Below are 16,876 nucleotides of genomic sequence, written 5' to 3' on the forward strand. Positions count from 1 at the left end.
TGATTTCCCCTTCTGCTGGTCATGGGCACATGGGTAATTTCCAGTTTAAAGCCATTATGAGCAGGGCTGCACTGAACTTCCAGACACACTGTTTCATGAGACACATACGTGAATTGTTTGCACTACTTGAATTTTGTATTGTGTGCTAGTACCACTTTAAAAAAAAAAAATCTGTTTTTAAAACACCTTCCAGAGCTTTTTAATTGGGATCTAAGATTTAGCTCCTTCCCTGCTGACAATTAGGCAGAAAGAAAAAAAAATTAACATTTACTGAATGCTCACTCAGCCAATCCTTTGCAAAACAAACAAAAATATTTTCACATATATCTTCTCATTTAATCCTACAAATTACCCAAGCAATAGATTTGCCCATTTCTCCCATTTAGACGTATGGAAACTGAGCCTGAGAGAAGTCGAAATCACTTGCCCAAAGTCCAACAGCAAGTGGAGAGCCACGGAGCATCCACAGGTCCCTGACTCTATAGATGCTTTCAAGCCCTGCCATCACAACCTCCACCAGACAGGGTGGGGTGGGGCTTAGGGGAGCCTGTCAGAATAGGAGGAGCTGGACCCACAGCAGCTCAGATTGCCAGCCCAGCCCAGCCCAGCAGCCTGGATTGTTCTTTCTTCCCTTCATGTCCTAATTAATCAAATCCTGAACATGAAGGAGAGAGAGACTGGGTTTTTGTTAAGATGAGAGAGGGAATCTGTTCCCATCTGGTCCCTTCAAAGCTGTCCTGTGTGAGCCAGCAGGGACAACGTCAGTGCAACCTGTGTGGAATTTAATGATTTCTTAGGAGCACCAGAGACTTTGGCGAGGTCACCAGGGGTCTTAGCCCACCAGCACGCGGGCATAATGGAAAGGTCATGGCCTGAGGTCCCGAGCAGGGGGCAGCCAGCTTTTCTGCAAAGGGCCAGATATTAAACATTTTAGGCTTTTGGGGACATCGGGTCCCCAGCTCTGCCACTGGAGCATGAAGGCAGCATGGACAAAACGTGAGCAAGTGGCATGGCTGTGCCCCAGCAACACTTCATTTGTCGATCCTGAAATTTGAATTTCATAAACTTTCCGTGTGCCACAAAGTGTTTTTCTCCTTTTGATTTCTTTCAATCATTAAAACATTATAAAAACCATTCTTCATTTAAAAACTGTACAAAAACAAGTGGGGGAGTCTGGAGACCAGGGTTTGAATCTGGGCTCTACTACTGCGCCTGTGGCTTTGGGCACGTTACTCATATTTTTCCAGCTCCATTTCTCTCCTGGGGAAGCGAGCAGAGCAGGGGCTGCGCACCGGGGCCTGCTTCTGGCTTATATGCTCTGCTTAATTTAATCCTCATCGTAACCCCCAAGATGTAGAGATTATATCTACATCTACAAGTCAAGTCTCCTTCCCTCCCCATTTATTCCCCCTGCACCCTCTTCTACCTTCCCCACCCTCTTCCCCCTGGTAATCACCACACTGTTATCTGTGTCTATGAGTTGTTTTCTTAACCCCTTCACCTTTCCTACCAGTCGCCCTGAGGACATCTTTCAGAGCCAAAGAAACCATGGGTCATGTATTGTGTTCTGTCCTCGTGTACCTTTAGTCTTACCTGGAATAGTTTCTCAGTCTTTCTTTGTGTTCTACGACATTATAGAAATAGTACAGGTTAGGTGTTTTGTGGAATGTCCCAGGACACATTTGCATGAAAGGGCCACAGGCATGATCCTGACAAGGTGTAAGGTAGGACTGTTCTAGGGGTTGCAGGCTATAGTCTCAATCTAATCCCAAATGTCCTTCCATCCTTTGGTGATTCTCAGAGGACTCAGTCCTGGGGCCTTTGGAGTTATCCCATAGCCCAAGGACGCTGACTTTCCTGCTCCACACAGCGCAGTCTGGCCTAAGAAAGAATCGCCCCACAAACAGCATCCCGCCTAACAAATAGTGGTCCAATCCCTGGACCACGCATCACAGCCAGTCTTCCTTGTGTTCTGTTTACTCAAGTTCTGGCTTGGTTCTCTTCACCTTGACAGCCAATCCGTTCACATAACCACCACTGTCTTCTTAGTCTATGGCAAACGTGATAAATTAACTAGTATGCATTCTAGCAAATGAAATAACCCGTCTTTACAGCCGATCTAGTTTAAACAGAGCCTCAACTTTTCATTTATAATTTTTTTGTTCCGAAAACTATCTTCCAGCATATTGGCTAAGAGCTCAGGACTTACAGCGAGACTCACCCTCTCATCTCAGGCCCTGTGGCTCTCCGTTCCTTCAGCTCTATCCTGACATCAGCACCAAGATGTACCAAGGGTTTATGTGCCAAGCGTTTCACTAAGAACTTCACATGCACTATTTCCTTTAACCTTCGCAATGGCCCTACAGAGCGGGGACTCTTACCACCACATTTTTACAAAGAGCCTGACTCCGTGTGGTTAGTAACATGCCCAGGATGGCACAGGGGTTCTGCGGCAGAACCAGCGCCCTGTAGTCGGGCTCCAGGATGCATGCTGCCCTCCCTGTCTGATGTGGAAGATCACACCCAGCAAAATGAAAAATGCAAGACAAGAGGCTCCTAGAAAATATTCAACTCTGACTGCAGAGACCCAAAGGGAGGCTCAGGCTCTACCAAGTTACCGCAGCTGAGTATGTTTCATCCTGTGCTTCCCACTGGCCGAAACCAAGGGCAAAACTCATCAGATACGATTCATTCTGGCCTCGAGGAAAATGCCCAGCAAGAGGCTTCCTGATCAAGAACACTGATTCTGTGGAGCTTTCTCTATAGGACTTTGATACTACATCCACAGAATGGCCTCATCCCCCTCCCTCCCATGAGTGAGTCGGAGATTCTCACAGACCTACAATAGGAGCCCATATGATGGTGCCCACGTATAGGCAGGTTGGCTGCGTGACAGATGGGCTCTGAGCCGAGAAGCCATTATCCGCAGTCGTTTCCACATCCTGGTAGCTTTCACAGTGCCTTTATTTTTTGGGCAAATGGGATTTTTGCTAAGACCTGCGATTATGCAGAGGCAGCCCTCCAGCCCATCCTCAGACAGGGACTGATCTGCGTCCCTTTCTGCCTTACATCCGATGGCATGGTGGACTTTTTGGGACACAGGTGCTGAAGCAGAACTAGCCATGCAAACTTTGGGGGAAATGAACACCTCAGGCACCAAGTCCTCCTCCTTTTACTTTGTAACGTGTATCTCCCAGCTGCACCCTCTCTCCATCTCGATATCCTGTTTGAGTCACTCCGTAGGAATTATCTCGTTCTGGAATGTCTGCGGTTTCCTAACAAGCACAATGGTAATTTCATTACTGGGCCTACCAAATGGACACACACAGCCCCGTAACTAAAGAAATCCCTTCAAACACGTGTCTGCACACACAGACCTTCCACAGCCCCCGCAGTGCACAGGGAAAATGCAGGTGCCTTCCATTGGCACAGAGACCCTAAAAGGCCTCGCCTCTCCAGCCCCGTTCCACGCTCCTACCTGAGGCTTCAGCAGCAACCCCCTGAGGTTGCTTCATGTCCATGAGGTTCTCGTCTCACCTTTTCTCACCCCCAGAGCTTTGCTCATGCTGTCGCCTGTGCGTAGAATCAACGTCCTTCGCTCCCTTTCCTCTGACCTGGCCTTACTGACTCTTTAGGGTTCCCCTGGGGAGCCACTTCTCTCTTCACTTCCCCCCGCGCCACCCGTATTCCTGCTCACCTGGGAACCCACATGCAAGTTTCCCAGAAATCGAATCAAAGGAACAATGAAGCCTGCTGGGAGCCTGTGTGGGTTCTCCGAGTCTTACAGTTTCCTCGGATCTTCCACTGAATACATCTTCAAAAGCTGGAGTAATAACACCGAAGTGGTTAAGCCTTTAGAGTGTTCCCTTTGTTCCCAGATCCCGTTAATTACCTTTTAGGAAAGGGTTATTTGCAACATGCTCAATTACTTAGGTAACTAAACAGCTTCCACTGATCGGGTAGAGCAGCAGCATTTGCTTAAAAGCAAATAACAAAATGCTTATTTCTACTTCGAGACTCCTCCCAGGTATGGATTTATTTCAGGATGAGCTCCAGGGAGAAAAAGAAATGACAATTGTTCATATAGCCAGAGAAACATGAGTTTAGCACGCGCACACACACACCCATTATTTTACATTAAGTAAAAAGTAAACCCAGAGAGAATATCCAAGTCATTCCAGGGTTCATTCTGCTCATTCACCCAGTCCATTCCTGCAGGGAAAGCTTCATGAAGTTCCCAGGCGATCGGGTCACAACCCAGAACTCTCAGACCCTGCGTAGGTCTGAACTTCTCGGGAGAACTGTGACTTCCCAGAGCTGCCAGGGGTTTCTTCCCCAAACGCTGACACTTTTGCTGTAGTCCCCATGGGGACCACAGAGAAACCAAGAGGAAGAGACATGCGGGCATAAGACTGGAAGGGCCACGTGCCCTTTTGGGTAGACCATGCCATGTGAATGGTCAAGGGACGCTCTGGAGAGGGGACGTGACAGTGGATATTGACAGGTAAATAAGAATTCCATCAACTGATCCATGTAGGGAGCCCGTTCCAAGTAGAGGGGACCGGTACCTGAATACACAAATCTGTGACCAACATGGTGTCCAATCTAAAAATGCCAGGCGGAGATTTGGGAAGGCCAGATGGTGGAGAACGCTTTCATACTAACCTGGGTGAGGAGAGGCTGACTTTATCCTGTTCACAGTGAAGACTGAGAAAGAGAAGATTTACCTCTCCAGTTCTCTTAAGGAATAAAAGCAACTTCTGTGGGTAGAGTAGCCTTATAAATAAACCAAAAGAGAAATCCGGGCAGGCATAAGGGGTGGGAGGAAGACTTATGCCTGCACTTTACTCTAGGGCAGGGATGGGGAACCTTTTTTCTTCCAAGGGCCATTTGGATATTGGTAACATCACTCACGGGAGGTCACGAGGCCCCAGCTGTAAAAAGTGGGTGCAGAAAAGAGAATTTTGAGCGGCTTCTCAAAGACAAATATTTTCCTGTTCTTAATTTTGCCTTTGATTAATCCTCATGCAGTCTTTGTTTTAGCACAGGTCTAAACCCCCTTAAAACTTCTCTTCTGCGTCTTAAAAGGTCAACTGTATGATTAGCACGATTCCTCTTCAGTCATTACCTATTCCTCCCTAGATGGCTACATCCGAGTGGCAACAAGCTCCCTCCAGTAATAAAAGTCCAGGGATTCCTGTATCGCCTTCCTTTTTCCTCAATAGCCTCCTGATGAAACAGGAAAAAAACAAATCTCCCAGGAATTCATGTCTGTGGCAGCACCTGGCTGCAAATTTGAAAGACACGGAAATTAATCACTGTGTTTTTGTTAGACGCTTTCACAGGACTGGTGAACATCTTGACAGACATTATCTGGCGTTTCACTGGGGACTTCATGGCGCCTGATCTGGTGTGCCGCGTGGTCCGCTACCTGCAGGTATGTAGCACCTTCCCAACGGGATGAGTCAAACTGACACCAAAATCAGCTCTGGGATTCTTCCTGGGAAATCATACAAACTCGCGCTCCCACACAGCACACTGCGCACCTCCTTCTAGTTGACAGGACAGGCAACATTGGTGAGAAGTTTAAAACATATTTCTTTTGCTAAAAATAAGACCTATATAAAGAAAACCCAATAAATGTTGTAGATTAAACCCTTACTGGAGATAACATTGGCAAATATGTTCTCCCAGGCTGTGGATTCTCTTGTTGCTTTGTTCATGGTTTCTTTTGCTGTGCAGAAGCTTTTTATTTTGATGTAGGCCCATTTGTTTATTTTCTCCTTAGTGTCCATTGTCCTAGGAGCAGTATTGGTAAAGATATTGCTACGACATATGTCTGATATTTTGCTGCCTATAGATTCTTCTAAGATTTTTATGGTTTCCCATCTTATGCTTAAGTCCTTTATCCATTTTGAGTTTATTTTTGTGTATGGTGTAAGTTGGTGGTCTAGTGTCATTTTTTGCATGTATCGGTCCAATTTTCCCAACACCATTTATTGAAGAGACTGTCTTGGCTCCACTGTATGCTCTTGCCTCCTTTGTCAAATATTAATTGGGCATAATGGCTTGGGTCGACTTCTGGATTCTCTGTTCTGTTCCATTGGTCTATATGTCTGTTCTTGTGCCAGTACCAGGCAGTTTTGAGGACAGTGGCTTTGTAACATAGCTTGATATCCAGTATTGTGATCCCTCAAACTTCGTTCTTCTTTCTCAGGATTGATGTGGCTATTCGGGGTCTTTTTTTATTCCATATGAATTTTTAGAGAGTTTTTTCTAGGTCTGTGAAATATTTGAGAAGGGTTTAATCTCCAAAATTTACAGGAAACTCATACAACTTAACAAAAGGAAGATAAAAGATCCAGTCAAAAAATGGGCAAAGGACCTCAATAGACACTTTTCAAAAGAGGACCTACAGAAGGCCAAGAGACATATGAAAACATGCTCAATGTCACTAACCATCCGAGAGATGCAAATCACAATGATAATGCGGTACCATCTCACACCTGTCAGAATGGCTATCATCAACAAATCAGCAAACGACAAGTGCTGGCGAGGATGCGGAGAAAAAGGAACCCTCATGCACTGCTGGTGGGACTGCAGACTAGTGCAACCACTGTGGAGAACAGTATGGAGTTTCCTCAAAAAATTAAAAATGGGAACTCCCATGTGAACCAGTAATCCCACTTCTAGGAATATATCCCAAGAAATCAGAAACACCAATCAGAAAGGGTATATGCACCCCTAGGTTCATAGCAGCACAATTTACAATAACTAAGATTTGGAAACAGCCTAAGTGCCCATCAACAGATGAGTGGATTAGAAAACTATGGTACATCTACACAATGGAATACTACGCTGCTATAAAAAAAGAAGGAACTCTTACCATTCACAACATGGAGAGCATTATGCTAATGAAATAAAACCCAAATAAGCAATAATAAAACTATCAAAATTCATACTTAAAGCATTAAATAAAATTTCCAGGACAATGGTAAGGCTTTTGAGATAGTCTGGCTATCTCCATCCATCCAGGGTGTTGTAACAAAAATATTACAGAGCAGGTGGCTTATAAACAAACATTAAAAAAAAACTTTAATATGTTATTATTGATTTGAGAGAGAGAGACAAACACTGATGAGAGAGAAATATCCATCAGTTGCCTTCCATATGTACCACAGTTGGGGATGGAACCCACAACCTGAGTATGAGTCCTGACCGGAAATCAAAGCAGTGACCTTTGGGTCACAGGATGAAGCTCAGCTAACTGAGCCACACCAGCCTGGACAAACAAGAAACATTTATTTCTCACAGTCCTGGAGGCTAGAAGTCTGAGATCAGTGTGCCAGCATGGTCTGTAAAGGCCCTCTTTCAGGCTGCAGACTTCTCATTATGTCCTCGTGGTGGAAAGGGCAGGGGAGCTCTAAGGTCTGTTTTATAAGGGCACTAATTCCATTCATAAGGGCTCCACCCTCATAACCTAATCACATCTCAAAGGCCCCACCTACTAATACCATCAAGTTGGGCTTTAGGATTCTAACATGTGAATTTGGGGAAGATGCAAACACTCAGACTATATATAGCACTAGTTAAGTAATCTCAAGAAATTTTTTCAATTTCTTTTTGCTTTTTTCTCCTCAAACTAACCCAACACTGGCTACTGTTGTTTTTGAAAAACATTGGCAGTTTGTTAGAAAATAGGTATTCTCTCCAGTTGTTTTAACTTGTATTTCTTGTATTACTACCCAAATTCAACCTTTTACAATATCTATTGGCATTTGAATTTCTTCTCTAAATTGCTTATTATCCTTTTTTTAATTCTTTTATAACCAGCACTAGAGGCCTGGTGCACGAAATTCGTGCACGGGGCGGGGGGGTGATCCTCAGCCCAGCCTGCACCCTCTCCAATCTGGGACCCCACTGGGATGGGGCCTAAACAGACAGTCGGACATCCCTCTTACAATCCAGGACTGCTGGCTCCCAACTGCTCACCTGCCTGCCTTCCTGATTGCCCCTAACCGCTTTTGCCTGCCAGCCTGATCACCCCCTAACCCAGCCGTGAGCAAACTACGGCCCACAGGCCAGATCCGGCCCGTTCGGCTGTTCTATCCGGCCCATGGAGCCGAAAGAGCGGAGGGTTCTCTTGCTCTCCCCTCCGCTCCTTTACTTTGAATTTATATTAGTTCACACAAACACTCCATCCATGCTTTTGTTCTGGCCCTCCGGTCCAGTTTAAGAACTCATTGTGGCCCTTGAGTCAAAAAGTTTGCCCACCCCTGCCCTAACCACTCCCCTGACAGCCTGATTGATGCCTGACTGCTCCCCTGCCAGCCTGTTTTCCCCTAACTGCCCTCCTCTGCAGGCCTGGTCACCCTTAACTGCCCTCCCCTGCAGGCCTGGTCACCCCTAACTGCCCTCCCCTGCAGGCCTGGTCCCCCCATCTGCTCTCCCCTGCAGGCCTGGGTCCCTCCCAACTGCCTTTCCCTGCAGGCCTGGTCGCCTGCAACTTCCCTCCTCTGCCGGCTTGGTCACCCCTAACTGCCCTCCCCTGCAGGCTTGATAGCCCCCAACTGCCCTCCCTTGCAGGCCTGGTCCCTCCCAACTGTCCTCCCCTGTTGGTCATCTTGTGGTGGCCATCTTGTGTCCACATGGAGGCAGGATCTTTGACCAATGGGGGCAGCCATCTTGTGTGTTGGAGTGATGGTCAATCTGCATATTACTCTTTTATTAGATAGGATAATTATTTTCTCAGTTATCGCTAGTATCCATTTTTAGATTAAAGACATTTACACTTTGCCTGTTGAATATGCTTCAATATAAAATATAATTGTAAAAATATATATATTGGGTGTAAAACATTACCTATGTACCACATATATTTCATTATTAATACATCATCCATGTATGTAACATAGATTAAGACACAGCAATAATCACAATTGAACTTAGTATGGAAAGAACAGACCATTTTATAACTGGTGTTAGGATCAATGTGTTCTATTCCTGAGTTCTTAAAATGATTTCCCATTAATGTATTTTATTTTTCTTGCCAGTACTTCAGGTCTAAATTATTGTAGCTTTACAGACATATAAGCCATTTCTGGGAAAATTTAATCCTGTTAGATTCCATTTGTTAGTATGACTTTTTTTTAGAATCTTTGCATCTATATTCATAAGTGAGATTATGATTTTCAGTTGTTCGATCATTTTCAGATCTTGGTAATGGAATTATTCCATCTTCAGAAAATAGAAAGTCGTCACAATTAAAAATCTCCTTTTGTGTTCTGCGCCTAACCTTGCAAGTTTAGATGTGAAAGAGCCCCTCTTACTGTCTGGGGCTAGTATTTTCTCAGTGGAAATATTTAAAACATAGTTCTTCTTAAGGATTTTTGCTTCCATATTTCTTCTTGAGGATTGATAGAGTAAGCAGATAAATATTTTCAACTGCTTACTCTATCAGTTGCTGAGAAACCAGACACATCAATACTTAGTGGCCTAAAACAATGAACATTTAATATCTCACAGTTTCCATTAGTGGAGCATTCAGAAACAGCTTGGCCAGGTGGATCCAGCTAACAGCTTATCACAGAGCTCCATCAGCTCTTGCCCAGGACTGCCGTCATTGGGAGGTCTGATCTGGACTACACAGTTAACTTTCAAGGTGGTTCACTCACGTGGCTGGCAAGTTAGTGCCAGCTTTTGACAGAAGATTCAGGTCTTCTCCACCCAGGCCTCTCCACAAATATTCCTTAGTGGCCTCACGACCTAGCAGCCAGCTTTCCCGAGAATCAGCTACCCAAGGGAGCACAGTTGAGGCACATGTTTTATGAACTCGTCTCAGAAACCATACATCATCACCTCCACATTATTCCATGGGTCACGTGGTCAGCCCTGATTCAGAATGGAAATAAAAGACCCACAAAGGAGCCAACCAGGAGGCAAGGATCATTGGGGATACCTTGGAGACTGGCTGCCACACTTCCCTTCACATTTTTTCAAATACATGATAACCTATGTCTTTTCTAATTACTGACTGAAAAATGTCCTTTTGACCCAGAGTTATTCATGTCAATAATATTCCTTCTAATAGTATCCTATATAATAAGAGCCCAGTAACCCTTACGGCGGAATGACCAGAACGACTGGTCACTGTGACACTCACTGACCACTAGGGGCAGACGCTCAACGCAGGAGCTGCCCTCTGGTGGTCAGTGCGCTCCCACAGTGGGAATGCTGCTCAGCCAGAAGCCAGGCTCACGGCGGCAAGTGCAGCAGCAGTGGCGTGAGCCTCTCCTGCCTCCGTGGCAGCGCTATGGAGATGTGAGCCACACAGTAGGGAGCAAGCAGGTGGGTGATTAGGAGATAGCAGGTGGGCGTTTAGAAGCGAGGGGTCCCGAATTGTGAGAGGGATGTCCCAGATTGTGAGAGGGCGCAGGCTGAGCTGAGGGGCCTGCCCCCTCCCCAGTGCACAAATTTCATGCACCGAGCCTCTAGTAAAAATATATTTAAAAAATAAACATAAGCTGACTTGACTTTGGGTGGTGAACACACAATGCAATATGCAGATGATGTGTTATAGAATTGTACACCTGAAGCCTATATAATTTTATTAACCAAGGTTACCTCAATAAACTTAATAAAAATTAAAAAACTAAATATAAATTATATTTTTAAAAAATAAGCTGAGTAATGAGATATTCATAGGGGCTTAGAAAACCTCTGACAGAGCCCTGAGAATCTAGAAGACCAAGGGCACATTCAGGATGGTGCCCGTGCTAAGGAAGAAAGAGAGAAGGCCCTGACCTCTCACCTTTGCCTGACCTTAAAGCTTTGTGTAAGCGGGAAGTGGAGGCAAAGGCAGAGCCGCCATTGTCTGGCTGTGTCAAAACTATGCCCAGCATTCACACAGAGACTCTCTGCGATAACTGGAAGACACACCGGTTCCAGGCATCTGTCCATTGATTGTGACACTCCTGTGCAGGATTTTGATAATGAGGGAGGCTGTGCCAATTGAGGGCTGTGAGTTTATGGGAAGTCTCCGTACCTGCCACTCAGTTTGGCTGTGAACTTAAAACAACTCTAAAAGATGTGTATTTAAAAAAACAAAAGAATGAAATATCCAAGAACTGTGGGACAATTACAAAATGTGCAAAAAAATTAATGTAATCCATTATATCAAACAGGCAAAGAAAATGTATATGGTCCCATCAATAGAAACAGAACAGTACTTGACAAAATTCAACACTCATTTATGATTTTTTTAAAAAACTCTCAGAAAACTGCATAGTTGGAAACTTCCTCAACTTGATAAAGAATATCTACAAAAAAAAACATAAAATAACCTCATACTTAATGGTGAAAAACCAGAAACTTTCCTCTTAAGACTGAGAACAAGGCAAGGATGCTCCCTCTCACCATTCCTACTCAGCACTGCACTGAAAGTGCCAACTAATTCAACGGGACAAGGAAAGCAAATAAAAGGAAACGGACTGGAATAAAAATAACTTTGTTCACAAACAAGACTGTTTATATAAGCAATCCAAAAGAATAGGAGGAAAACCCTAGGACTATTAAATGGAAATAGTAAGCTTACAGAATACAAAGTTAATATATAAAAGTCAATTGTTTTTTTCATGTATCAGCAATAAAATTTTCAATGTAAAATTAAAACCACAATAGCATGTATGTAGCACCAAATACTATGAAATACTAAGGTGTAAATTTAACAAAATACATGCAAGATAAATATTTTAAAACCACAAAACTCTGATGAGAGAATATCTAAATAAGTGGATAGATATTCCATGTTCATAGATAGGCAAACTCACTATTGTTCAGATGTCAATTCTGCCCAATGTAATTTAAAAATTCGCCGAAACCGGTGTGGCTCAGTGGATAGAGCATCGGCCTGCGGACTGAAGGGTCCCAGGTTCGATTCCGGTCAAGAGCATGTACCTTGGTTGCGGGCACATCCCCAGTGGGAGGTGTGCAGGAGGCAGCTGACCGATGTTTCTCTCTCATCGATGTTTCTAGCTCTCTATCTCTCTCCCTTCCTCTCTGTAAAATATCAATAAAATATATTTTTAAAAAATTCAATGCAATCCCAATCAAAATCCCGCCACATTATTTTATAGATACAGACAAACTAAAGTTTATATGGACAGGCACAAGACACAGAATAGCCAACACAATACTGAAGAAGAACAAGGTGAGAAGAGCAATCTGATTTCAAGACTTCAAATAAAGCTACAGAAATTAAGGCAGCATGGAATTGGTGAGAGAACCAACAAGTAGATCAATGGAACAGAATAGAGGCCAGAAACAGATTCCCACAGTCAACCTGTACCACCTTCTCAATTTTTTCTATAAATCTAAAATTGTTCTATAGAAATAAAGTACATTAAATATTTTTTAAGTCAGTCTAGGAATCCTCCTTTAAGTGAAGCCAGTCTGGCGTCTTTAAAAACAAAATTTCTCTAAATTTCCTCTATTTAAGTCTCACATCTCCGCAAGATTTTATTTGGTTTCATATTTCCTAGGTCATTTTTGTCAGAATTGAGGGGTGGGGTAGTGAGAATTCAAACATATGTCCTCAAACTGCCGTCTGTTCTCCAAATGGTATCCCATATGTTGTTGATGTGTAGAATTCTCATTGTTGACATTTATGAATTGACTATAATTTTACTTTGATTTCCTTCTTGACTCAAGTTAATTATAAGGGCGTTTAAATTTCCAAGTGGTATTAAAAAAACATAATACTAATGTCAGCTTTTATTGCTTGTAAATTGGCACAAGTGCCACTTTTTGGAATCTATTGAGGGTTGTTGTTTATTTCATTGTTTCATTATGACCAATTTTTGAAGTGTTACCTTGATATTTTACAATAATGTGTATTATTCTTAAATTTTGTTTTTTTCTATCTATGTATAATTGTATTTGTTCCTCTGTAAAGCCCTGAACATTTTAGTAGTTTATATTTAGTGTTATGTTATTAATATAAGTTTATTAATATTTTCTTGCCATGATGTTTTGTATCCTTTATTAACAGAAATAATCCCTTAGTCCCACGAAGTGCTATTTGCCTTAAATTTAATTTGTCGAATAGCGGTATTGTAATGAATGCCTCCTTCTCATTTTTAGTTGCTTGACATACCTATCTATCACTCCATTTGTAAACTTTGATAACCATTTGGTTTTAGAGGTTTCTCTTCTAAACAGGACACAGTTGGATTTGGGGACAGTTTTGTAACCAGTCCTTGTTTGTTTCAGTGAAGGGGCTCAAGCCATTTCTATTGATCGTGACAAGTGGTATTTGGTGTTATTTCAGCCACCTCATTTAATCTTTCCGTCTTAAACTTTCTTCCTGTTTGCTGGTGTTTTCCTTTCTATTTGGTTACTGATTATGGTAGGCTAAAAGTGGCCCTCAAAAATATCCAGTTCCTGGGGAGAAACCAAGATGGCGGCATAGGTAAGCACCTAAACTGCTGCCTCACACAACAATTTCAAAACTACAACTAAAAGACAGAACGGACATCATCCAGAACCACAGGAAGGCTGGCTGAGTGGAAATTCTACAACTAGAAGGAAAGAGGAAAGCTCACAGAGAATCAGAGGAGTGGCAAAGGAGGGCTGAGGTACGGAGACACGCGTGCAGAGAGGAAGGGCGGCTGAGAGCCTGGCTGACTTTCTCTGGCAGGAGGGGGAAGGAAGCCCCTGACTGCACTGAACCCCAGTTCTGACTGCACTGAACCCCAGTTCCAGGTGAGCCCCTGGGGACCCACGCTCTTACAGGGGGAATCTGGACTGTCAGGCGGAAACTCAGGGGATTGCGGAAGGCAGAGGCGCGTGCACAAGGGCAAGGCTGACAGGAAGCCAAGACTGTCTGCTCCGCCCTGAGACTCCACCCCATCCAAGCTGAGCACAGAGGCTATTGCAATTTTGCAAGTCTAATCCTATAAGGCTGTCTCCAGCACCGAACTTCTCCCAGTGTAGACACAGCTGATCCTCACAGCCAACTGGCCTGGAGGTCTATTCCTCCCAGTGATACCAACAACAATAAAGACTTAACTACAACAAGGCTGTACACACAGTCCACAAAGGGGTGCACCAAGAGTGTCCACTTCAGGTTAACTGGGGAGGCCGACCCACTGGGCCATATAGGAAACCTAGCACACAAAGCTACCATACCAACTCACGGAAGCAGTGAAAATGCAGAGACAAAGAAACAGATCACAAATGAAAGAAATGGAGGAAAACAAACGACTGTATATAGAGTTCAAAACCAAGGTTATAAGGCTTTTCAATAATATCCTAGAAAAGGCCGATAAATTTAGCGAGACCCTTGAGGATATGAAAAAGGACCAACTAGAAATTAAACATACACTGACTAAAATAAAAAATATTATACAGAGACCCAACAGCAGACTAGAGGAATGTAAGAATTAAGTCAAAGATTTGAAAAACAAAGAAGCAAAAAACACTCAACCGGAAAAGCAAAAAGAAAAAAGAATCCAAAAAGTTGAAGATAGTGTAAGAAGCCTCTGGGACAACTTCAAGCGTACCAACATCAGAATTATGGGGGTGCCAGAAGAAGACAGAGAGCAAGATACTGAAAACCTATTTGAAGAAATAATGACTGAAAACTTCCCCTATCTGGTGAAAGAAATAGACTTACAAGTCCAGGAAGTGCACAGAACCCCAAACAAAAGGAATCCAAAGAGGACCACACCAAGACACATCATAATTAAAATGCCAAGGGCAAAAGACAAAGAGAGAATATTAAAAGCAGCAAGAGAAAAACAGTTAATTACCTACAAGGGAGCACCCATACGATTGTCAGCTGATTTCTCAACAGAAACAATGCAGGCCAGACGGGAGTGACAAGAAATACTCAAAGTGATGAAAAGCAAGAACCTACAACCAAGATTACTCTACCCAGCAAAGCTATCATTCAGAATTGAAGGTCAGATAAAGAGCTTCACAGATAAGAAAAAGCTAAAGGAGTTCACCACCACCAAACCAGTATTATATGAAATGCTGAAAGGTATTCTTTAAGAAGAGGAAGAAGAAAAAAGTAAAGATAAAAATTATGAACAACAAATACATATTTATCAACAAGTGAACCTAAAAACCAAGTGAATTAAAAATCTGAGGAACAAAATAAACTGGTGAATATAATAGAATTAGGGGCATAGAAAGGGAGTGGACTGATAATTCTCAGGGGGAAAGGGTGTGGGGGATGCAGGAAGAGACTGGACAAAAATCGTACACCTATGGATGAGGACAGTGGGGGGAGGTAAGGGCAGAGGGTGGGGTGGGAACTGGGTGGAGGGGAGCTATGGGGGGGGGGGAAGGAGAAACAATTGTAATAATCTGAACAATAAAGATTTATTAAATTTAAAAATAATAATAATAATAATAATAAAAATATCCAGTTCCTAATCTCTGAAGCCTATGCATGTTTACCTTATGTGGCAAAAAGAAAGAAAGAAAGAAAGAAAGAAACCACAAAAATCTTTGCAGATGTGATTAAACTAAGGATCTTGAAATGGGGAGATGATTCTGCATTATCGTGGTGGGTCCGCTACAATCATTTGTATCCTTATAAGGGTGAGATGATGCAGAGACAGAGGAGGCATTGTAGCCATGGACTCAGAGATGGGATGGGTGTGGCCACAAGACAAAGAATGCTGGCGGCCACCTGCAGCTGGAGAGGAGGTCCTGATGCTCCTCTAGCACCTCCAAAAAAAGGGGGGTCCTGGGGACACCTTGATTTTGAGCCTCTATAACTGATTTTGGACCTCCGGTCTCCAAAAATGCAAGAGATTACATTTATGTTGGTTTAAGCCACAAACCTTGTGGTAATTTGTTCCAACAGCCATAGGAAACTAATAAGATCTTTTTCTCCATTTTTATTTCACTCTATGATAGCTTATCTTTAATTTTCAATTTAATATCAAAGTAAAAAGCAAAAGAGACGCCTCAGTGCCTAAATGGAAATGTAACATGACTTCTTTCCTTCTACCCTCTCTTCTCACTCAACTCCCCAGATTGTCTTCTGAAATACTTCATAACTATATTCATAGTTGTTTGTAAACATTTTGTGTTTTTCTGACTCATTGCTTACCTTAGCTATTATTATTCAATCCCCTTCCCTCTTCTTGAGTTCTTCATTTTGAAACAATTCCCAATCGGCAGAAATATTTCCTCAAGGAAGATTTTTCAGGAAGGTGATGTGATGTTATATTTTCTCCATATATATATATATATATATATATATATATATATATATATATATGAATAATTCTGTGCCTTTGCATAAAAATATATTCATGAAGCTCTCATACTTTTTCTTTCAAACTGTGAATAAGTTTTATACTCTTTTCCACTTACCTTTGTGAAGAAAAGCATGAGCATTTGAGATGCACTTTTTAAGTAACCTTTAATATTTTTTTACCCCTGCCTACACGTTCCGAGAGCCCTGAAATTAAATACTCCTTTTGACTGTGTCTCAAAATAGATCACTTTTTATTAATGTTGCCTGCTTCTCCGGGCGCTCTTCCCCGTGACCTTTCTTCCTGCTCCGATTTCGGAGCTGGTGTCCACCACCTCCCTCAGTACAGTCTCCGATGGCCCTGCTTCTTCCCACCTTGTCACTGTGCGACATTCCACCTCCCAGCGTTTTGCCCCTGGGAGCTCTCTTTCCCGTCCCCTCTCTGAGGTCACCCCCTCAGCAGCCCTAAGGATTATGGATTCATGGGCCACACCTAGAAATCCCAACTTTCTCTAGGGAGCCAATTGTCTGATGTTTTGGTTAAAGTTGGCCAGCATTTTTCTTCCTGTCCGTATATCGCCTTTTTAGCAAGAGGAGAATTTC

At 43.0% G+C, this 16,876-nt stretch overlaps 1 protein-coding gene across 2 annotated transcripts in view; it reads left to right on the forward strand.

Annotated features, from left to right (window-relative positions):
* The window catches only part of NPSR1 (neuropeptide S receptor 1), a gene marked incomplete at its 5' end in the record, with an annotated part of 70,307 nt that overhangs the window by 33,443 nt on the left and 19,988 nt on the right, over positions 1–16,876 (forward strand). Inside the window, one exon of one of the 2 annotated variants that reach the window (XM_080667167.1) lies at positions 5,334–5,437. The exons of the other annotated variant lie outside the window; for it this stretch is intronic. Within the exon in view, the coding sequence (XP_080523293.1) occupies positions 5,334–5,437 (104 nt within the window). The remainder of the gene's footprint in view (positions 1–5,333; positions 5,438–16,876) is intronic. 2 annotated transcript variants of the gene reach the window in all.

Source organism: Plecotus auritus (assembly GCF_963455305.1).
Source record: "Plecotus auritus genome assembly, chromosome: 4".
NCBI lineage: Eukaryota > Metazoa > Chordata > Mammalia > Chiroptera > Vespertilionidae > Plecotus > Plecotus auritus.